Source organism: Calliopsis andreniformis, chromosome 5, assembly GCF_051401765.1.
Source record: "Calliopsis andreniformis isolate RMS-2024a chromosome 5, iyCalAndr_principal, whole genome shotgun sequence".
Lineage (NCBI taxonomy): Eukaryota > Metazoa > Arthropoda > Insecta > Hymenoptera > Andrenidae > Calliopsis > Calliopsis andreniformis.
The window spans coordinates 14,598,656-14,622,763 of record NC_135066.1 but is presented as its reverse complement, the minus strand read 5'-3'; the positions used below and the strand labels follow the sequence as shown (position 1 = coordinate 14,622,763).

Genomic DNA, 24,108 nt, shown 5'->3' with positions numbered 1-24,108 from the left:
TATACTAACTATTTGGGAAATTATTTTATAAGGATAGATTCATATTGCTTAATTAAATAAGTGTGCCATTTATAACATAATTTATTTTTTACATCTTTGTAATATACTTGATTAATATGTAACAAGATAATGTTAAATAATTTTATTCTAATGAATTCAACATTAGAAGTTGTTTCAAAACTTTTGTTTGACTTGTCTCTCGTATCTCTCCTGCTAAAAACATTTCATCTACGACTGTATATACCTGCAAAAAAACTTTTTGTAATAATTGAATTTAATACAGATTATATCTACAGCTCAATAATTACCTTATAAAAATTAAAAACCAAATCCAACTCGCACACATTATGGAAGTATTCATTTAATACCTCAACAAAATTATGTATTGCTTCTAGGTAGAAGAGATTATTATCATTCACATCAACACAAATGCAAAAATATAATCCAGCATATCTTCTATATACAATTTTGAAATTACGAAACTGAAACATTGAATAATATTAAATATTCCTCAAGATCAATTAAATTTTATCTGTACACATATAATTTACCTCAACAAAGTTTGTGTGCTTGGCATCTCGCACAGTAACCACAGCATGAACTTCCTCTATTAACTTCTGTTTTTCGTCATCATCAAAATTCATATACCACTTTGCTAACCTGGTTTTTCCAGCTCTGTTTTGGATGAGAATGAAACGAATCTGTGCATTAAATAAAAAATTATGTTAGAATTTAAAGGAAAAAAATTTTCTCATATATGCTTGATAAGTAATATTATAGATGTATAACCTTTAATAAAATACTTTGTTATTTGTATATTTCGTTATCTTAATGATAAAAACAAATATATTTAATGACATTTCATTCATTACGTACCATAATTAATTGGTTTCTCGCGTTAAACAATATTAGAATTTGTGCACTTGACAGCCGCTGATCAAGAGCAAATGACAATAGGTGACATTTGTTGCCGCCCCTGTGTTATGAAAACTGATCAAGCTTATAAACTAGATAACTTTGTAACCTGAAAACTCGTGAAAATCTGTATGCTTTGGCAACAAACTCTTAAAGGAGACGTTGTTGATAAAGTAAAATAAAATCAATAAAAATTTTCGGAATTTAATATTTTGTATTCCCTGTAGGTTTTGATATTTTTCATGCACGAGATTGATCCAAGGAAATAAAATGGCCGATGGTGGTAAAATTGAATTCGAAGACGATGAAGAATTGTACGAAGGTGAAGAAGAAGAAGAAGAAGAGGAGTATTTTGAAATCGATCAAGATGAAATAAGTATAGAATATAGCGAATATAGCGAAGAATATTCTTACATAGCTAGAAAACCGGAAAATGGAACTGTACCTCAAAACATTTTGGAGCTTTTGTATCCTTATAACAAAAATATTTCATCTCTATTCATCATAAATTCGATTTTGTGTCATTTCTTTTATTATAATTTATATTTTATCTTATATCATTCCTTAACAATTAACAGTTATTCTTATGCATACGATTGCCAAAAATATTATAATCTTTGCGTAATTGATGCAAATACTATTGTGTTTGCTTCTGGCAATTTGATTCACATTTACAATGTAGCGAATAATCAAATTTGGTTCAGAAGAGGTTCTAAGGGTGGTGGTATTGGTCATATAACAGTATGTATTTATATTTTTAAACTAATATGAATAAATTTGTAACTTTAATAAGCTATATTTAAGAAATTTTCTTGTATAAGAATTTTAAACATTTTCAAACTTCTATAAAAATTGTTTTTCTAGAAAAATCCTGTTTTTGAACATATTGCTGTTGCACAGAATGGAATAGAACCGCAAATAACTATTTATAACTGGCCTTCTATGAAAATTTTAACTATTTTGAAAGGAGGGACAACTGAACGTTATTTCCATTTATCATATAGGTAGATAAATTTGTAATAAATAATGTTGATAATGCCATAGATTCATAAAATAATATTTTATTTTTTCACTATAGTCCTGACGGTTTATTATTAGCATCCCAAGGTGGAGAACCTGATTATTATATTTCTGTTTGGAATTGGAAAAAGTCACATATTATACTGCAATGTAAATCCTATGTTCAAGATGTATACAATATAACTTTTTCTAAATATGTTCCTGGGCAATTAACAACCAGTGGATCAGGACATATTAAGTTTTGGAAAATGTCCAGAACTTTTACTGGATTAAAGCTTAAAGGCGACATTGGTAAATTTGGGAACACAGAAATTTCTGATATCATAGCAATTCATCCAATGCCAGATGAAACGGTAAAAGAGCATGAAATTTATTTCTCAAAGGAGCATAATTTTATATTACTTTACATTTTAGGTAATCTCAGGTTGTGAATGGGGCAATATACTTTTATGGGATGAAAGTCTTATAAAGCTTGAAGCATTTAGAAAAAATAAACAAACAGCACACATTGGCTACATCACGCAGTTTGAATATATTCATGGAGAACTTATATCAGTTGGTAATAATGCAATTAATATCATTAATGAATAATAAGGTTTTCAGTGAATTGTTGCATCACAGTGGTTAATATTACAGGATCAGATGGATGGATACGATTTTGGTTTTACGAGACAATAGATCATGCTGACTTACCTAGTGAAGATCGTTTCCTTGAAATACAGCCAATCTATGAATTTTATATTACGGAAGGAGAGGGTGACTCTAAAAAAGATGCAATGCTTATGTGCATTCAAAAACAAGAGCTGAATAATCCAGATCACACGTTTTGGTATGCTCAGGTAATTACATACCTTAAAAATGAAATAATATTTAATGAAATATTCAGAATAACATGAAATGCAGGACGGCAATGGAGGGATATGGTTACTTGATCTTTGTACTAGTATAAAAGATACAGAACAGAAAAAAATCTTCACATGCCATGCTGGTCCTATAGTTGATATGGATGGAGCTGTTTGGGGACCTTTTATAGCAACACTAGATAAAAGTGGACAATTACATATTTACAATTATATGGAAAAGAAATTATATATTGTTCACAATTTTCATGATGTTGGGAGTCAAGTAATTTGGTTCCCATGTGAGGTAAATACTTTTCTTTCCCTTTAAAGTATTGAAAAGAAATATATCATAAAGATGTTTAGATTGAGAAAACAGGCTCAACACTTGTGTGTGCTTTTGAAACTGGTATTATTCGAATGATAACAGTAGCAGTAAAGACAGCCTCTGCTGAAAATAATATAGACAAAGATTATACAAGACTAATTCAAGTGTTAAAGCCACATACCATGCCAATTACTGTAATGAGTTTGAATGTTTCTCATAGGTACGTTTTATACAAGTTTGAATAATTTTATAGTTATTAATTTACTTTATTTCTTTTCAGATTATTAGTTACAGGTAGTAACGATGCTACTATTTTTACATTTCATATTGAATCTAGTGATACTTATCCTAAGATTATACCTATTGGTTATGTGAAAGTTCCATCATCTGTTACATGCATGACATGGAACCCACAAGAAGTAAATGCAATTGCAGTAATAATTTTTTACTTATATACAATGAACAAAATTTTCGTATTTTAATTTAAACAGGAAACTACTTTACTAATTGGATGTTTGAGAGGTGATTGTGTAGAAGTAAAGTTACCTACAGCACCTCAGTCTTATACCACTACTTCTTATGAACTTATAAAGTGTCATGCTGTAACATTTAAATTTGAATCAGTAAAGTCTTCAATACACAGAGAAATTGTAAGACAGGAATATGAAAGAAGGAAAGAAGAAAGACGCGAAGAAAGAAGAAAAGAATTGGAACAATTGCAAGCAGAAAATCCTCACATCGTAATTGATGAAGAAACATTTCTTAGTAACATATTTCTATTCATTATTTCTACATGAATAATCTAATTTTTAATTAAGATTAAAATTTAAAACTATAGTTTATTTTTGTAGTGGATGACGACGAAGAAGAGATGATTCTTCCAGAAATCTATATTCCAGAAATCCCGAACAGAGTTTTAGTAGCACAGTATGGGTCTAATGGACATATATGGCTATTTATGGCTGGCTTTGATGCGGGATATGTTTATGAATACCCACGACCACTGTTGGGTAAAATAAAGCACAATAAGCTTCTCAAATGTAGGCTAATCGAAGCTGCAGAGAATATAGAGATTCACAATTGCCTCTTTTAGTATGACAATTTATAATTTTGTTAACATAAGAAAAATGATTAAAAATAATATATTACTCCCTTTTTAAGCAAAGACAAGAAATATTTATTCTTGACAACCCAGTACGGAGAACTTTTTATTTGCAAGATAAAAAAGGAAAATCCTTTAGATTTCTCTGATTATTGGATTCTGCCTATACATGATTATTATAATGGACATATATCTAAAATCTTATTGAGCTACAATAAAACTATGTTACTGACATGTGGTTATGATGGAAATATATTTTCTTTTGAAATTAATGACGATACACCTCACGAAAGTGTAAATATACCAGAAACAAAACGTCCTTTGCCTTTGGTAAGTTAATTATACAATTGATATTGTTAAACTAATTAGAAATATATAAAATTACTTTGATAAATGTAGCCTGAAAACATAGAAGATATTGAAGATGCTGATTATCCAAGTTTAGAAGAAGTAATCACGCGAAAAGAACAGAATCGGATTATTTCAGAAGCAGAAAAAAAAAAGAACGAGATTTTAAAAATTATACGAAATCTAGCAGTTGAATATGCTAGAATTATTACTAGGTTTGTTGATGCTGTTCTTTTTAATAAATAAAAATATTATGTCTTTCTTATGACTATATTTTCTATGAAATTAGGAACAATAGCCTTCTATCATCACAACAAATATCACAATTTGAGTTAGATCATAGGATTGTAGGAGACTTGGAACATCAATTAAGAGCACAAATAACTTTGACAAGGGAGAAGTTAGCATTTCAAGTGGAAAAAAGTCAATTAGGATTACAAAAGCTCATTGACTATTTTATTACTCCAATCACATGTTTACCATTTGGTGTATGTGGAATACTGTAAGTACTTGATTATTAAACAGATTTGTAGAAATATACTTACTAAACTATCGAATTTGAAACTAGAAATGAGGATCAAATAGTTTATTCAATAAGAGAATTAAAAGTGGATATTGATTATATCTCTAAACAAATATCGATGATGAGACATACCGAAGAACATAAACCAGGCAGGTATTTCTATTTCTTCTTCTATATATTTTTGTCAGATATTGTAATTTTATATTGCTTCTTAAGTAATGGAATTGCAGCGAAAATTGGATGATAATCGATTTTGGATAAAAACAGTCCTGTATGTCCTTTCCATTATTAACACTTCTACAAACTCTTTCCACTAATAAATCTTTTTTATTATGCTATGTTGCTGATGTATATATTAGTATTTAACTATAGGATAATGACAGAAGAAATTAAAAGAGAAAAGGAAGTAACAGAGGAAGAGGAAATACGATATTTGGAGGGTGTTTTAGCTGAAAGTTACAGTGATTTGACATCTGGTATAGGGTTGCAAATCAATCAAATGTTATCAAAATATAAGGAAAAGAAAACAAGATTAATTAGTCGAGAAAAAGAAGTAAATGATTTATAGTAGTAATAACTTTTGAAATAAATATTGCATACTATATAATATTGCATTTTTCAGTGGCAAGCATTATATGCAAGGAAACCAAATTTAGCTAAAAGTCGTGTAGAAGATGCAGCCTTTCTTGAGAACACAAAAAATACCATTGGTGAATTTAATTTGAAGATGAGTACAGGCTTTAATTTATCAACGAAAAAAGAGACTGCAGTTTCAAAATATAAACAACTTTTAGACTGTAGAAGCAAGGTATTATTTCATATTATCATGTTGATTAGTTCTAAAAGTTATATTTTATAGCTTCACCGCTTGCGAGAGGATTTTAATGAAAAATTAAATGAACTTAAATTTAAAAAACAAGACTTACAGAAAGAAGTAGCTAGATTAACAGAAGTTATTAAAAAAATTCATGCTGAAATCCCAGCAAAAAATAAAAAATCCTTGCCACAACCGCCGAAGCTAAACTTAGATATTGAGTTTCCTGAACATAAACTTAAGGTAAATAAATTTTAGAATTAAAATATTTGTTCCTTATAATAATATTATTTATGCAATTTATTGTATTGATATACTATAATACGTTATTCGCATCTATTATTTACATAGCTTGAGAAATATACATCAATGTCAGAAAAAGTACAACAAATGAAACGACGAAGACAGTCATTAATAATAGATCAGCCATTAGCTTCAGTTGACTTAGAATATGAAGTGCTACTTTTTGATGATAAAAACAATTTTGATGAAGAAGTAGCAAGCCTTTCCACTCTTGTTTCTACTTCAAAGATGAAAATAAGAGGATCTTTACCTACTTACAGCGAGTTATTACGAACTTTAAATGTAAGTGATTCTGTTGAAACGTCATGGGAACGCGAAATGAAACGTTCTCGAATGTGGCGAAAGATATATGAGCAGGATTGTATTTTACGATACATTGAAGCTAGCTATAAACAATTAGAGGACGAATTAAATGAATTAGAAGAATACAGACTTGATGTAATATATCAAAGCACATACATGAACCTACATATGTTAACATTTTATGAAGAATTTATCGTCCTGAGAAAAAGTGAAGCAGCAGAATATGCACTTGAGCAGAAAGTTAATCAAAAATCAAATGAATGTTCGGCAGTAAAGTTAAAAGTTATTATCATTATCAGACTAAACATGTATAATAATTAATTGGTATCACATTATAATATGAGGTAATTTTAATAGATACAAACTTCAAGTGTTAAAATTGCTACACGAGAAGAAGAAATTCGGAAATTGCAAATAAAAATTAAAGATGTTATTACTGAGTTTACTAAAGCTATAGCTGAAAATAAGTTTTACGATTTCCTTCAAAAGATATTTAAAAAGAAGTATACAGCTGCAAGAGAAAGGACTGGTATTAAATTCTTTAATATTTTTTATTTTGCTTCGGCTATTACTTTCTGCTTATAATAATATAATAAAAAATTTCGTCGATTTTAATCATTCAATTATAAATTTAGATTCTCTAGATTCAGTTACACAATCGTCAGAAACTAGTTCCGATGAAATGGATAGTACTATAGATTCAGAAACTGGTCCTATAATATTTGATGAAAGTATATGCCCAGTAGGATGTGATAAAGATTTATATGACATGGCATTTTCTATGAGACAAAAACGATACACATATGAACTTCAAATTAAAGAGGAACAGAAAGAAATAGAGCTATTAAGCAAGGAATTAGACCTAGATACGAAACATTTGAGAGTTGCTGAAAATAGTTTAAAACTTAAACAAGAAGAATTAAATGCTTTTATGGTATTTTATAATACGTATTTTACATAATACTTTAAGAAACGAGTTACTCATTTTATCTTCTTCTATTTTTAACAGTTAGAAAAACAAAAAAAATTGAATGATCTTGATGTGACAGTTATATTGAAACTTCATCAACTACAACACATATTAGATTCTGGATATATTGCAGATATTCAAAACTGTGTAGTTTTTAATAAAAAAGAATTATCAAATCTGTATGCTAGAGTAGGTAAACTGCAAGAAGAAACTAATGAGTTGAAAGAAAAACGCAAGTAAGTTGAAAATAGTACCTAAATAAGTAATCTGTAATATAAATGAAATATCTATTTGTTACAGAGCAAATGAGATGCATGTTAAAAGAATAAAATTAGATTTGAAATATATGAAAACTCAAAATAAAAAATTGGAAGAAGATATCAAAGAAAAAATGATACAAAAATTTGGTAGAAGAATATCTTTAATCAACCTTTACGAAACCGTTTTACAAAGAATGATTTATAGTACTAAAACTGATGTAGGAAAACTCATGAAGAATTTTTCTGAAGAAATAAAAAGTAAATGGAACACATTTTCATTCTACAGAATTATGTTCTATAAAAACATATTTTAAGTAATTTTTGCCTTAATGTTCTTTAGATATAAAGCAGGATTGTCATGAAAAAATAATAGTTTTAGAAAATTTGATTCGATGTAATACTGAAAAAGTAAGTTTGCTAACTGTATTGGAAAGAGAAAAATCTAAACTCAAAAAAATTTTAGAGCAAGCTCCTTGTTCAAGAGTAAGTATAAGTTTGTTACTATGGAACTCTTTAGTCACTGACCTCCTCTGGGTTAAGGGTTATTTCAATGTTTATTCTTAATTATAGGAAGACATGTTACAAGTGGAACTTGAACATATGGCTGATATAGCTACACTTGAAAGTATTCTACACAGTCAAATTCAACAAAAGCATTTGCTTCAATGTGATATAGAAAATCTTCGCACTGGATCCAAAAAATTACCTTCAAGGTGTTTGAAAGAAAATATGTTATAAAAAGAATTGATCTCAAGCTTAACAATTACATATTTACTTAATGCAAAATTCAATTAATTCTTATTTATGAAAATAAATGAAATATGATCTTCAATTTGTCTTCTTGATCTTCTTTAATGATACATAGAAATTTAGTTATCTACTATAATAAAATTGGTATTATAAGCATGCAAATATATAATGTCTTATAGTGTTTTTAAAAATATTGAAAGTAAAAAAGAATTTTAAATATATTTGATCTCAATTTCAAATAGCTCTAGTTAACGTGTGTGTATACGTATATGTATAAAGCACCACGCACATACCGATATGAAGCAAATCAGTATTGAAGTAAACTGTACACTAGACTTAGCCTATCTTATACTTTATGAGTTTATGGCGGTTTATAAAGTAGCGAGTTGTAAACAAACAAGAGGAATGTAATGAATCAAAAGTAAAACCGATATTTAAGATATGTTAAATATCTATAAATTTATTTTTACATAAAAACTGCACTTTGAAGATTTTTAAGAAATTCTACGCAGAAGAACCTAAGATTTCGTACTTTATATAACCTAACCTATAAATATTATTGATATAACATTTTGTGAAAATATGGGCTTTAGTGAAATCATAAAACCCTATTATATATTTATTACTTACGAAATACTGTTCGTTTAAATTATATTTCAATCTGAGAATTATTTAAGATAAAAACATTTACTTGTGCTAAGTGTTGTAAAAAGGAAGATAAAAATGGATCAGATGCTACCGAGTCCTGGGTTCAGTATACCCAGTATAGGAACTCCTTTACATCAACCAGAAGAGGATCAGCAAATTTTACCTAATGCATTACAACAGCAACAGCAGCAACAACAGCAGCAGCAGCAACAGCAACAACAACAGTATCAACTACAACAATTGCATAGCATGAGTCCAAATATGCAAAGTGGAATGCTAATGATTGGAACTCCGCAAAAGACTATGCATGCTTATGCATCAACACCTACTTTTGCAACACCACAAAGTCTTATGCAACCACAAACTCCGGTAAGATAAAGCAAGATGTTGTTGAGGGATATAATGTAGGTTTAATGATTCAACATTTTTGTCTGGCATTATAACTCCCATCATGTTAAATAAGAATTGTTTTGTTTATAGCAAAACATGATGTCTCCATTAGTACAAAATAACAATCACATAGCTCCACCGTCAATAGGACCATCTACCCCTGGTCCTATGACACCTATGACACCAGCTTCTGCAGATCCAGGGATCTTACCACAACTTCAGTAAGTAGAGGATTGTTTTAAGAAGAAACTTGACAAGTACATTCCGTTAATATTACAGGAATATTGTCTCTACAGTAAATTTAAATTGCAAGTTAGATTTGAAGAAAATAGCCCTTCATGCAAGAAATGCAGAATATAATCCAAAAAGATTTGCTGCAGTAATTATGAGGATAAGAGAGCCAAGAACAACAGCTCTAATATTCAGTAGTGGAAAAATGGTTTGCACTGGGGCAAAGAGTGAAGAGGATTCGCGTTTGGCTGCAAGAAAGTATGCCAGAATTATTCAGAAGCTTGGTTTTCCTGTTAGTAAACATTTTGAAATTATTTTATAATTTATAATTGGTAATTATGAATTTCATTTACTTTGGATACAGGCAAAGTTTCTCGACTTCAAAATACAGAATATGGTGGGCAGTTGCGACGTGAAATTTCCAATTAGATTGGAAGGTTTAGTGCTTACTCATGGACAGTTCTCCTCATATGAACCAGAACTTTTTCCTGGATTAATATATCGGATGGTAAAGCCAAGAATTGTTCTGCTTATATTTGTTTCAGGGAAAGTAGTCTTAACAGGTAAATATTTACTGTCTACATGCTAATTCTGTGACACTATTTTTAATAAGTTATTTATTGCTAATTAACGTTTGAATAGGAGCAAAAGTTCGACAAGAGATCTATGAAGCATTTGATAATATCTATCCAATATTAAAGAGCTTTAAAAAACAGTGACTCAATATTTTACTGTATGTTGGAGTTGTTTTATACAAATGAAACCCAGGTAAGATATTTTGGTTTCTACCTTGGATATCAATAGTATGACTTGTGTTATCAACTTCTAAAATGTTATTAAAAAAAGATTAAAGTATACAATGAAAAGTGTAATTGAAAATGACATGAATTGTATCAGTAATGAAATATTCGTGTTAAAGTTATTTTCAAAAGTTGATCGCATATTTAATTAGTCAAAATTAATTCAAATAAATTCGGTTCTCGCGATACTACAAAGTTTGTTATACTTTTGCGAAATAGATTAAAAAAAATATTTCCTAAACTGACCACTCTGAAAAAATGTGTCTTCTCGATAATGCAGTGCCTTGATCGAGAGGTAGTCGACATTCTAGAATTTGTTTTTAATTTATACATGTATATAATTTATATAGTAACGATTTAGAATAAATACTGCCTTATGTAGCGCGCCCAGCGCGATTCATGTCCTTTTCTATCGAATAAGAATAGTTAAAATTTATATGTATGCTAGTAACGATAAACGAAAAAGATAACTAATTTAGTTTTGGAATGGATGAATGACAGTACTTATATATGTACGATTACGTGGTTTCTTGAAAACTATTGCAACTTTGTAAAAATTAGACAGCGTTTTGATACATTGTATATGAAACATCTGTTATAAGAGACAAACAAAGATTATATAAATATTAAAATTATACAAATTTTCTATTGTAAAAAATATATATTTAAATGCGTCATGAAATTGTCTATTGATTTACTATTTTAATTACTTAATTATGCAACTTCATAATGGTTTTGACTAAACACTGTTGTAGCACTGGACAAATGTCTTTATTAGTTGTTGTTAAAACTTCTGTTGCACGTATAATAGAGTCTGTATCCATACTACCAATTTGAAATATTTCTGAAATTTGACCATGCTGTGGAAGGCTAGCTAATGTAATAACTCCATGATTAAAATCGTTTTCATTCTGTGGTTTTGTATTACATATTGCCTCCTCTACATCCGTTGGATCCATTAAGAAGTTGTTGCCATATATGCCCTGTATTTTTAGTAATTTTATGATTAGAGAATAGAAGTTTTAATTTTATTTTATAATAATCACTTACAATGCTGGAAGCTGTAACTAAACCAAACATAGGGACACCCGCATTAGCTAAGGCAGTACTAGCAGCCATGATTGCAGCAGCTAATGAAGATCCTGCATTATCCAGCACTATTGCATATACATCTACTTGGAAATTAGGAAACTCATGCTGAAAAATTAGTATGTTTACTGAGTGTTGTTTTTGAGAAATATAAATGTTACATTGTTCTATATTTATATCCCTGAAATATGAACATATATTTACCAAACAAACAGCTGGTTCTAATGCTCTTTGCAATATCAGACTATATTGTTTTTCCTCTGCATTCTGCTGATGAACTTTTCGCTTTTGACAAGAAAATGGAGCAAATTTAAATTCACAATAAATTTCTCCTTGCACACAATAACCATTCTTATTTGGAACTTCTCTAGGATCAAATACAGAACAAACTACTTTTGTATTTCCCATTTCTATGTATGCAGAACCTTTGGCTTGGCTGACTACACCTGTTTTTATAACTATAATCATAAAACATAGATTATTATTTTTGATATTATAATGAATATCAATGAAAGAATTATTTTCAAGATAAATTTCTAAAAGTATTTTAACTATATTAACTGGTAATACATGATTGATAATCTTACATATTTTTCTTATTTCATTTATGGAACGTTTATCACTTCTTTTTGTAACATCATATGTTTCTTCATCTTTATTATTAACATTACTGTACATATGATACGGAACAGTTACTTCCGGACCATTAATTCGTCTTTGATCAATAGGCATTTTAATTAAAAAATGATTGTTTAATTAAAGTACTATACTTATTACATAAAGTATAATAACAATTTTTATTGTATATCAGAGAAGCTAATGCTTTCATTCATAAAAGAAAATAACCACTTTCATAACAAAATTGCACATAAATTCATTTTTTTACAATTGTCAACAAGACTTGTTTATAATACACGTGCAGCCAGTATTGTTCAGTACCTAAAATTACACATAGATGGTATTCACGCATGTGTTTACTTATCTTGTTTGCCACGTGAACATAGCTTCAGAACTATATTATGTACTACATCGATATGTAAATCGAGAGCATTCGAGATTGAAATTTGAAATCGGTTAGTTAATTCTGCATATTTTTACAAAATGTCAAGGAAAGAATAAGTAACAATTTTCAGAATTACAAAGAAAAGGTACATTACTTAAGACAATTTTTTAGCGTCCAAAATAGTATTAATTAATGTTCAAAATAGAGTCTAAAATAGTTTACAGCCATTATCGTTACTTACCAAGGAGTTGATACGACTTTAAAAAATGCAAGGAAAAAAGAAATGAATATGATATGATCTTGTAAATTTTTATTAATTTTCATCAAAAAATAAGTAAATGAGAAATGGATTTTATCACGGTCGTCAGAGACAAGTAAAAAAAATACATAGCGTTTTAGATCTACTGGAACATTTTGTTAGTGCTGATATATTGCCCTGCTTGCGAACGATAGCTGTATTGCGTAAACCATCTATATTCTGTTAGTTTTATGTCGCAGTACATTAGAGAGCAAAAAATTATAACTAAAAATGGCAAGCACATTTAAGCAAGGACCTCAGGATTTACCTCCTAAGGGAGGATATGCACCTATTCAAATTGAGCGGATACAATTGCGTACCATTATCGGAGGTAAACATATATATCGCTATAACTAAATCAACTATAATTAAAATATATATAGATTACATGACATTTAAATAAATTTATAAACTTTAGGTCGACTCGGTATTGGATTATTTCTGCTTTCTTCAGCCACTGGATGTTATTTGTATTTTTTAAGGTATAAACAGGTTAAAAAACATCAAGTTGAAATGAGAAGTTCGCGTTTGGCCATACAGCCACTATTGCAAGCAGAGAGAGATAGAGCGTAAGAATATCTTTTATATAACTTCATTATATCCCTAGAATCTGCAGTATAAGTAGGAAGGAAGTTAATAGAGTAAATTGAGCAAATATAATTAAATTTTATGATAAAATTTTACATATAGTCTTCATAAGAAATTTTGTTCTATGTTCTCTGATATAATTGTTACGAAGCTGTCAATGTCTCCAGTGTTTGTAAAAGTGAGCTTAGCCAAATTTTATGAGTATTTTATCAAAAACTTCGATCTACTGAAAGTTTGACTTGTTCTGCAATCTACTTTTTGCTCCAAAATTTTACTGTTAACTTCATTGCCTTATTATTGTAAAATGGACACAGATTAGACATCTTCCCATACAATATTATGTGTTCTATTTGAGCTTCTTTATCATTTCTTATATTACTATTAAATATTTAACAATATTATGTCAGTATAAAATATTCTTATGAATAAAATTAAACTAGTAAATAATAATACATTTTTTTCATAGATTATTGAAACAACTGATAATAGGGCAAAAGGAAGAGGCAGATTTAATGAAAGTCATACCAACATGGGAAGTGGGAACTTTCTTTGGAGAACCAATATACCATACAAAGCCGAAGGATGAATTTCGTGAACCTGACTTTGAAGAATTAGTAATTCATTCAGATCCTAAAAGTTACTATCAACATCAGAAAAAGTTTATATTCTTATAAATATTTGCATATAAACATTTGTACAGTAGTATATTATACAACTTAGTAAATACAAAGTAATAAAATGTCATTATTGTATGTGTAAATTATTATTTTATTGATACGTAATAAATTGTACTCGTAATAACTTGTAATCATAAGAGATATTTTAATATTGTATTATTTCAAAAGTTATCAAGATATTATGGCCGAAATTATAATCATCAGCAATTTTACGAGAAATCTACAGAGAAAATTCAATTCTAGGTCCGAATTAATTTTTTTTTTTTTAATTTATTTCGTTTTACAATACTGTAAACAGCATATATGAAAAGTCCAGTATTGATTGCCACTATTCGAATAGATGTTCTTCATTAAAAGAGAGAGATAAAGCGTGTCGGTATGGCCAGAATCCTTTTAAGTTGGCCGCACATATTAATATATGTATGGGACATAATGTAACAATGATGTAATATGTATATCACACAATATAATTTCTTCGTAATGTTCGAAAAGGTTGGATTTTGACTATAATAAATACATAATATATATTTTTGTAAACATAACCAGTACATAACCTATAAATTTGTGTGACACGTGGGTATATGATAGTGCAAATCAGATGAGTTTGTTTGTAATAAATAGGTAAGTTTAATAAAAAATATATGTCAACGTTAATTAACATATAATAATATTCACTAATTTCATAACATATTTAAGTTTGTCATTTGTTATGATTTGTTTTTATAAATTATTTTATCTTTTGTATTAGTACACATAATTTTATAATTAATGTACTATATTCTGATAGGTATGAAGGTGAAAAAGAGACGGAAACAAAACATGAGAAGAAACACCTCTCTGAATTGTTGAAAAGGATAGAAGAGCGTAAACGAGCAAAAGCAGTAAAAAATGAGAGTTCGGTATCACAAGAAAGTAATTTTCAAGAAGAAAAAGAAACTGAACCTAAAAAAAAGAAAAAGAAAAAAGACAAAGTTAGTGAAAGCTCCGTACAAGATATTTTTGTTAATGAAAATGTAGAAAATAATGTTGTGCCGCAATTTGAAATACAAGATGCAGAACAACAAAAATTATATAAAACAAAGAGGAAAAAGAAAAAGGGTATTCAAGTTGAAGAAATTAATGGAGAGCACAAAATTACTGACAATAAAAATAGAACTCCACAAGCTAATGACAATGTGGATGATGAAAGAAATGAAATGTCTAATGAATTAATAGATTCAAAAAATATACAGGAGCAAGTACCAGAGCAACATAGTAATTTCATAGTTTTAGGTAGTAGGGCTAAAGGCAAAAAGCGTGAAGTCAAAAGAGTATTACCAGAATGGTTAGCCAATCCACAAATTATATCAATTGACTTAAACAGTGGTCCAAGTTTAGAAGAATTTAATTCATCTCTAGATTCTAATCTTATAGAAGTCTTGAAAGCTAATGGTATCAATAAATTATTCCCTGTTCAAGCCAGTATGATATCATGGCTCCTAAAATGTAATAAAGACAGGCAACAGGGATGGTGGTTACGCGATACATGCGTATCAGCTCCTACTGGCAGTGGTATAAATACATTTCATACTTATAAAAATGAAAATTTTGTGTTATTAGTTAAATATTTTTAGTTAATAATATTTCAAGACTAATTGTAATTTTATATTTTTTAGGAAAGACTTTGGCATATGTTTTGCCAATTGTACAGATATTACAATCTCGACTGGTGCCAAAAATACGTTGTTTAATTGTTGTACCAGTACAAGAATTAGCTGTGCAAGTTTATAAAGTTATGGTTATGTATACATCCCATACAAACCTTAAAGTTGGTTTACTATCCGGTGCTTCACCCTTTCAGCAAGAACAAACTACTATTCTTAAACAAAGTATATGCTTGCATTTCTACAAGTTTATTATCTCTGTCGTGTATAAATTATAAAATTCTTGATTTTTACTTTTAAGATTCAAGAGGCAAATATGTACCTGTTGTGGATATAATTGTTGCTACATCTGGGCGTTTGATAGATCATATATTAAAAACACCAGGATTTTCTTTGGATGATCTTAGATTTCTTGTCATCGATGAAGCAGATAGGGTTGCTAATTGGTTAGAATATCTCCCTGAGCCTCATCATCATGCTCCACGACTAACGTTGCATAACATGCGCTGCAGGTTATTATTTAACTAGTATTAAAGAAACTTGTTCATTAAAGGTGTATGCCACAATTTTATAGTATTCTTTTAATTTCTAAATAGCAAAGTTCCAGCGCAGAAATTACTATTCAGTGCAACCTTATCACAAGACCCTGAAAAACTGAATCGTCTTGGACTTTTGCAACCAATATTGTTTACATCCGTTCCAGTGTCTGGTAAAGATGAGGATGTAAATCTAGATAAAGAAGTGGATTCTTTTGTGGGTCGTTATACAAGTCCTGAAGAGCTAACTGAGCTTGCAGTGGAATGTGAAGCAGAATATAAGCCATTGGCTCTGTACCAGTTGCTGCTTAGAAATGATACAATCTGTAAAACATTAATATTTACGAATTCGGGTAAAACTGCTCACAGACTAACACTATTACTTGAATTGTTTTTGTCTGAAAAGAATATCTCTGTCGGAGAGCTTTCGGCTCAACTCATGCCGAAGCAACGTGAAGAAATGCTTAAAAAGTTTATGACTGGAGAAATTCAGATGTATGTTTTTAATATTATTGAATTAATAAGTGAATTTTATAACGCTTTCTACATTTTTATTATATTTTCAGACTCGTGAGTTCAGATGCACTAGCAAGAGGCGTCGATGTTCCAGATGTACAATTAGTTGTATCCTATGATCTGTCTAAAAGTATTAAAGGCTACATTCACAGATCAGGAAGAACAGGACGTGCTGGTAAACCTGGCACAGCAATATCTATGCTTATACCTAAACAAGTGGGAATGTTTAAGCAGATGTTAAGTAGTGCTCATAAAATGGTACCAGATATCGAGAAATTAGAGTTAGATTCTATAGCAAATACAATCAACTACTCGAATTACGTAGAAAAATTAAAGAATATCCTTGAAGAAGAGAAACAAACTAGCATACAACGTCTGAAGGCTGTTAAACGAATCCAATCGGTAATTGCAGAGTGAAGAAATTTGATTACTGTACATATGTATTGATTAATAAAATATTTTGACTTTGTATAGTAATGAGTATTTTCAATATTTGTCCTAGTTAGTTTTCTCAACACTGATAACTTACCTACTGAATAGGGGAAACGGAATCTCAGTAATTACAGTTCATAGAGTAACATCGATAATAACATTTTATTGTCTGAAGTTAATAGTATCGTACATCATGCTCGTTTTCTATCGCAATCCATTCTATAAGTAGTTTCGATATCTTTAAATTGTATACTAATTATTAATCTTGTGATTTTATTTTGTCAAAGGCAAGTTATTCACAATTTTTTTTTATAAAAGATAAACGGTCATGTGTTGAGTAATGACACAGATACAATTATGCTACTATTATTGCTGTGTATAACTTCATTACTCGAAATTGTTGATAATGCTTTCTAGCGAAATTCATTCAGATAATATATAAAACATATGAAATTCAAACACGCGATGAAACAGATTAATAACTTTTGCAAATAAAGAAATTTATGAAACCAAATGATCTGTTCATTGCATAAGACTGTAATTGTCCGCTTCACATGTACACTTGTTATTGCACAGAGATAGACACAGCATACAATGATAATCTTAACAGACATAGCATATAATTGTAATCTTAACAGCGCAATATTATAGATCGTGTTTAAATCTAGGGCATGTTCTAAGCTGTCGGGATTTATCTTGTAATATTCATGACTGCATGATAATTTGCTTATTTATAATGTCATTACGTTTCAACGGAATTAGGACGTATCGTTTCGACATGTTTGAATACAAGTTAAAATGTAAGCTGCAGAATTCAAAGAGAGCTGTGCCAATCATTTCATTTCTTGACACATCGACGGCATCGTATAAAAATATAAAATATATGTATTTCAAATGCAAAAGAAATGCTTATGCGAGTTCATCAAAAGCTTGGATTATTTACAAAAAAGTAGCAGATTTGTCTTAAGCGTATGTAACATAATTTATTTAGATGTACAGGGTGCGATCAGCTACAGGCGGGAGAAAATTTAAGGGGCTATTGTAGTCGCTAAAGTAAGACAAAAATTAAGAATTGAAACGTGCTTGGGTCTTCGTTCCTTAATTATAAGCGTTTAAAAATTGGTAACATTTCTTTGAAACTTGGTCAATCATTTGTCACCATTGCCAGTGCTAACTTCGTGGTAAGGATTAAGCTATAGGGTAGTAATCGTTGTCGTAGCCACTGTCCAGGTCCAGCGTCGTAAAATTTTACTGCATTTATAACACAATGCAAGTTTTCTTATATCAGTGGTTATGACAAGTTAAAACGCTTTAATTTAATAAAAACCAAGGTTCAAACGTAATCCCGTTATTCTTTATTTTCGTCTTATCCTGACGTTTACAATCACCCTTTCAATTCCACTCTACCTGTTGCTGAATCCCCTGTAGATCTGTTCAATACAAAACATTTTGATGCGAATTAAATTAGTATAATTCTTATATAAAGTAATGGCATCCAATTTTGTAATATTCTGTAAGAAATTCAACTACTTCAAAAATATAATAGAGGATCGTATTTTTTCGATTCAATTACGAGTGACGTTTCATATCAATTGGTACTGGTCTTCGATTTAAACGTTCGATTACTAAAGATCGTTAATAATCGCAAGAAATTACAAAAGGCAATCAATCTCTTAAGACAATACGTGTATCAATTCTGAACAGTTTCAAAAAGTATTGTAGCGACACGAGAAACATAGTCGGATTCCCGAAAGCTTAATGGCTCAACAGGAATACAATGACGTTCAATTTTTCGTTGTTAGATTCAACGAACGAGCAAGTTTTACATTCACTTAACCGAGATATATTATACCTTATGTATAGAGAAGTGTCTAACAAGTGACTAAACGTCGTTCTTCTGCACCTTTGATATATTACATTGCTGGAATCATTTTACTCCATGTCATACGAAATACAGCCCTGTTCAACGTTACAGTTACATTATACACGTATAATTATGCTCGTACGTTAATCATTCCTTCCTTTCACCTTAACATTTCGTCAACAATATCAACATTCAGTTTTGTATTATATTTACATGTTATATACTCGTAATGGTTTTTTTTAAATATCTAGGTATATGTACATACATAAAACATGGTCCTATATGATTCATATGTATCGTTGCTGTATATATTTATAGGTATTATCCTTAGCGCCAATAAATTCGTTTGCTATCGTCGCTATATTTACGCGATAATCTTACATTAAGAGGATATTCACTGGGATCACTTGTTGTTAGTAGTTTATCGCGGTTTATGTATGTTTCGTATCGAAACGCGCGAAGCAATTTTCTCTGACCTTAAAAATCTACTGGGACTTGATTTCCAATTTTTCATATTCGTATATTAAATATTGCATTGATCGATATGCAAAATGATAATGTATTCAATTCTCGTGTATACGTTAATTTTTATTTAAATTAACTTCTTCCAATTATCGAATAATTGAATATTTGAAAACATGTTTTAAATAACTGTCACTGTTCACATATATTTACAAGTTTCAAATGTATTTTATGATCTTAAGTGTAAATATATAGAGTATTCAATAACAGGTGTCAGCAACTTCAAGGGATGATTCGACATGTAAAAATAAGACGAAAATGAAAAATGGTGAAATTGTGTTTGAGGCTTCATCTTTGAGATATTAACAGTTGAAAGAACGTCTGAAGTGTGTCTGACCAGGTATATACTACTGTCTTATTCTACTAGCATCGTTGCGTCTGACCTGGTTAATGCATGGTTGAAGTGGAATGCGTTTGCAAATAAGACACATGTCAGACGCATTTTAGACATGTTCAACAATTAATAACTCAAAAACAAAGCTACAAATGCAATTTCAAATACAAATTCTTGACTTTCGGTCTATTTTATCTTGTAGAATCGTTCTTGAAAATTTTGTAACAGCTGTTGTCGAACACCCTCTGCAAACGCTCATGAGTAAATAAATATTTTTTACACATTGTGGTATTTTTAATATTATTATAACATAAACTAAGAATAACATGTTCATGTTTCATTCTTTAGACTATTTTCAGAAAAGAGTTTTTTGAAGAACATATAGTATTGTAGGTAGAATTGTAACACGATCTGTGGAAAATAATTGTGCAGTACTTTTTTATATGTATACATTAAGAATTAGTGTTTTATTGTTAAATTCTATTATCCAGCAGATTTTTAAGGTAGCTTTTTAATAAAACGGGGCGTTACTATACCATACTTATTGTCATGCCTTTCTTTCTGCGTACTAACTACTTAACAAGCGCTCGAAATAATTTTTAATTAATTTAAAATTGGTGTAACATATACATAATTGACAGCGTTTAGCAACAGTTCGTTTTTTCTTGGATACAAACTAATTATACGAGTTATGCAATAACATTCTTTTATACACAAACAATATAGGATTCCCCTGAATGTAAATATTTCAAACCTTTAAAATATTATTGTATTCCATGTAAATATCTAAACATTTTCATTTTAGGACATTGAATCAAATTCACACTTTATAATCAAGAATTGCATTCATCTGTTTTCAAAATTTGTAAAATTTGAATCATCTTATAAACAAACTTTGCTTGAGATAATAATATTGTCACCATTATATTCAGTTTTGCACTTCAGAAATGTGTTGAAATAAATAGGAAAATTCTAGGCTTTTACAATCCTAAGGAATACAGAATGCGAAAAATGCGAGTTTAGCGAATTCAAAAGTCAGAATGGAATTACAATTGATGCTTAAATTACTATATCTGTACATTGGAAAGGTTTTATTTTATAAAGAAGCGCAGTTGTAATCCTTTTCTTATCGTATGTATATAAATATACGTATATAACACGGTGTAGGATTCGTACACTGTAAATTATGTAACTTTATGCATTCTTTTGATTAATAATCGCAATTTAATTAAATATTCGAAAAAACTCATTTCCTTATTTTTCAAAGAAATTACATTTAATTTACCTATAGATATAACAAAATCAACAAAAATTTTGATCAATAATGCCTTAATATTAATTCTTCTGAATACTACTGTACAGGGTGTAATAATAATCTTTTATATCTTTATTATTACAGTTGTCAATGTATTTTAGGATTTTTATACGTATTTCAGTGGTAATTTACGAAATTTATGACCTGAAATTCGTATAAAATGACAGAAGATGCAAAAGTAATCCTCCAGGAATTAACAGAATGTTAATTAAATTTTATTTCATTACCATATGAAACTGATTTGTGTCAAGTGTAGAACTGATTTCCGAAATAATAGTTTCTTTAATTACGAACTATTGATGATTGATTTCTATGATAATAAAATACGAAATGATTTGCAAAATTTTTAATCAATATTTTTGTAAAAATTTTGCAATTACTCGTGTATTTATTTTGAAATTTCTTCTGCATCTCTGTATTTGGATACAAAACTTGAGATACTAGTTGTGTTGCGAAATCCTTAAGCTTACTTATAGTTAGAAAGGTATTTAATAAACAATAATCGTACACTCTCCAATATATGGTACACATTTTGTATCGCATCACATTGCATTATAACTTACATTTTTCCACGTATCGAGAAGACTGTTTCATGCCTTCTATATTTGCAGACAACGAAAATATTCACATTAGTTGCAAGAGTTTCTACACCATTTAAAGTCTTCATAAAGGGTGATTCTCGTAACTGGACCAGGCTATAACTCCATTAGTAAAGTTTATAATAGCGTTGTAGCTTGATCCAATCATTAAAATTACTCTGTATAGCATTAACATTACACGTATGTATGTAGTTTTTGTGTAACAAAGATACAAACAAAATGTAATTTTTTCCATTTACTGTAAACACGATTTTAAAAACATCTTTTTTCAGGTTTGATCAGAAAATGGTAATAATAGTTTGATAACTATTTCGTACCAGTGAGAAGCAAAGGAATAAGTTAAGTGGTGAAAAAAGGAGTTCAAGACCGAAAAATCACTTTTTTTCAGAGTTTTCTGCTGTTTTGGTTTTGCACATTTATTTTTAGTTAATGAAAATTACTGCTTTGTGTTTATTTAATCAAGTTATTTTCATTGTAATTTATATTTCATGCATTTGTACTATAGAAATCAACGTTGCTCTATAAATTCTTGGTCTGTACCGAAAAGGCAATTTCTACTTGTCGCGGCAGGAACTCGCCTTTTTTTCTTCTGTTGGTAAAATCTTGACAAATTAAGAATTATGAATAGAAGTATTAATAAAATATAATTTGTAATGTACTTATTTTTTATTTTTCATATTTGCTAATTATTTTTTAAACCCTTTTTTCAACACTTTTTTCAATGCACGTGTAAACCTAAAACAACTTTAGAACCTTAAATTTTGTTGCTTTGTTGCTTTGCTTATTCTTTATTAACAAACCTGAAAAGTTTACAGCTATATAATAAAGAAACTAAAGTTGTTGATAATTGATGACACAGATACATTTACTCTATTTTCTTCTTACGAAAAATACAGATGCTTCACAATAAATTCTCAAGCTTTTGACAATATATCATCGTACTAATTAAATAAAAAGTATCGAAACTGTAGTAAGTTTCATGCTACTCGAAGACTGAATTTCACTCAGAGTCCATGTGACGTTTTGTTTGACACGAAACGTGGCTGCCAAAATGTTAGCCTACGTCTTCATCAAAATTCTCTACTATCGCTCACATATTTACAAAATTTCATTGAGAAAAATTCTCTTTATTGGTCGCCTCGCAGTGACTACATCTTGTTGAATCTAAAAGTACGTCCTTGTTTAATTTGAATAAAAGGAAGACCTATATTTCTTTCTCTCGCCAGATTTGCTCCACCATTGTTCTTTTTCCTCTCGATTATGATTTCATTGGGAATGTTACCAATCGATCAGCCTTGTCTAGCAATCATTCTTTTCAAATTAAACTACTTATTCTCCTAAAAGGTATAGGAATACGTGACAATACGATTCGATTTGTAGCTTTTGGAATATGTATTGCAGCTTTTTTGCATTGGTACCTTTTTTCTCCTTTGTCATTTTAATTTACAAGATCATTTTTTTAACTATGGACAAAAGCAATAATTACTTCGAATTGTATCTATATCATGTACTAGAAAATTTGCTTGTTATTAATTATAGTTACAATTAGTCATGGAAATCGTACACAATGGCAGTAATGAATTTTGCTGACTACGTCATTTCTCGCAAGAATTGATAGGAACACTGTAGAGAAACGAATTTGATTTTTAAAAGGGTGCTTAGAAAAATATATCGAATTTTGAAGAATTTATTGATGACTGTTGTAACAATGTGCTACATGCTTTTTGCGAATGAATATTCTACAAGTATGAGGAATTTATAACTTACAATAAGGGAGATAATTTGTACTTATATTATGTAAATTAATTTTTTAACTATTAATAAGGTATTTTTATATATTTATATTTTGAGCGTATGTTTAATTTTAATTTTTATAAACATTTGAAACACGTATATCCATATCGAGTAATACCTTGTATTGCGAGTATTTTTACATGATACTTGATATTTATTTAAATGCCGAATGTGACGTGTCCATTTTCCTGCGAGAAATGCATATTTACATACACATATGTTTTAATTTCTTATTTTACCAGATTATTCCCATCACTAACTATAATTGATGGCTTAACTCTTCTTGGGTAAAAATATTTTCAAAGAAAGCACTGTTATACAATGCAGTTGTAAGTGAACACATGAAAAGTGACA

General features: G+C 29.4%; 6 protein-coding genes across 8 annotated transcripts; 4 read left to right on the top strand and 2 right to left on the bottom strand.

Annotated features, from left to right (window-relative positions):
• Positions 1–63: 63 nt before the first annotated feature.
• Ap-2sigma (adaptor protein complex 2, sigma subunit) lies at positions 64–1,100 on the bottom strand. Its single transcript, XM_076378416.1, has 4 exons — positions 877–1,100; positions 552–701; positions 309–482; positions 64–244 (listed from the first exon to the last, which is right to left on the bottom strand). The coding sequence occupies exons 1-4, from the start codon at positions 877–879 to the stop codon at positions 143–145; spliced, it is 429 nt and encodes a 142-aa protein (XP_076234531.1). The 5' UTR covers positions 880–1,100; the 3' UTR covers positions 64–142.
• Positions 1,041–8,557, top strand: LOC143179271 (cilia- and flagella-associated protein 44). Of its 2 annotated transcripts, XM_076378414.1 has the most exons (26): positions 1,041–1,382; positions 1,494–1,656; positions 1,780–1,919; positions 1,994–2,288; positions 2,350–2,494; positions 2,572–2,774; positions 2,839–3,081; positions 3,141–3,322; positions 3,383–3,521; positions 3,594–3,867; positions 3,954–4,194; positions 4,264–4,534; positions 4,604–4,767; positions 4,842–5,054; positions 5,121–5,224; positions 5,292–5,346; positions 5,448–5,628; positions 5,698–5,883; positions 5,935–6,132; positions 6,241–6,777; positions 6,853–7,024; positions 7,131–7,429; positions 7,505–7,701; positions 7,766–7,983; positions 8,066–8,208; positions 8,296–8,557. In XM_076378414.1, the coding sequence occupies exons 1-26, from the start codon at positions 1,186–1,188 to the stop codon at positions 8,461–8,463; spliced, it is 5,328 nt and encodes a 1,775-aa protein (XP_076234529.1). In that variant the 5' UTR covers positions 1,041–1,185; the 3' UTR covers positions 8,464–8,557. The 2 variants fall into 2 exon arrangements, with proteins under 2 accessions (XP_076234529.1, XP_076234530.1); XM_076378415.1 differs by lacking the exons at positions 1,041–1,382; positions 1,494–1,656; positions 1,780–1,919 and having other exon boundaries at positions 2,244–2,288; positions 2,578–2,774.
• A 290-nt stretch (positions 8,558–8,847) lies between these two features.
• Tbp (TATA binding protein) lies at positions 8,848–11,340 on the top strand. 2 transcript variants are annotated; one of them, XM_076377431.1, is made up of 5 exons: positions 8,848–9,492; positions 9,604–9,734; positions 9,793–10,036; positions 10,109–10,307; positions 10,387–11,340. In XM_076377431.1, the coding sequence occupies exons 1-5, from the start codon at positions 9,199–9,201 to the stop codon at positions 10,461–10,463; spliced, it is 945 nt and encodes a 314-aa protein (XP_076233546.1). In that variant the 5' UTR covers positions 8,848–9,198; the 3' UTR covers positions 10,464–11,340. The 2 variants fall into 2 exon arrangements, with proteins under 2 accessions (XP_076233546.1, XP_076233547.1); XM_076377432.1 differs by lacking the exon at positions 10,387–11,340 and having other exon boundaries at positions 9,793–10,002; positions 10,109–10,295.
• LOC143178675 (exosome complex component MTR3) lies at positions 11,196–12,482 on the bottom strand. Its single transcript, XM_076377433.1, has 4 exons — positions 12,221–12,482; positions 11,838–12,091; positions 11,595–11,741; positions 11,196–11,527 (listed from the first exon to the last, which is right to left on the bottom strand). The coding sequence occupies exons 1-4, from the start codon at positions 12,363–12,365 to the stop codon at positions 11,255–11,257; spliced, it is 819 nt and encodes a 272-aa protein (XP_076233548.1). The 5' UTR covers positions 12,366–12,482; the 3' UTR covers positions 11,196–11,254.
• A 598-nt stretch (positions 12,483–13,080) lies between these two features.
• On the top strand, positions 13,081–14,274 carry Nd-b16.6 (NADH dehydrogenase (ubiquinone) B16.6 subunit). The gene is made up of 3 exons (XM_076378488.1): positions 13,081–13,265; positions 13,353–13,503; positions 13,989–14,274. Exons 1-3 carry the CDS (start codon positions 13,166–13,168, stop codon positions 14,194–14,196), a joined length of 459 nt encoding a protein of 152 aa, XP_076234603.1. The 5' UTR covers positions 13,081–13,165; the 3' UTR covers positions 14,197–14,274.
• Positions 14,275–14,398: 124 nt separating this feature from the next.
• Positions 14,399–17,365, top strand: Dbp73d (putative ATP-dependent RNA helicase Dbp73D). Its single transcript, XM_076378487.1, has 6 exons — positions 14,399–14,820; positions 14,987–15,750; positions 15,855–16,067; positions 16,144–16,354; positions 16,439–16,873; positions 16,945–17,365. Exons 1-6 carry the CDS (start codon positions 14,798–14,800, stop codon positions 17,309–17,311), a joined length of 2,013 nt encoding a protein of 670 aa, XP_076234602.1. The 5' UTR covers positions 14,399–14,797; the 3' UTR covers positions 17,312–17,365.
• The last annotated feature ends 6,743 nt before the right edge of the window (positions 17,366–24,108 follow it).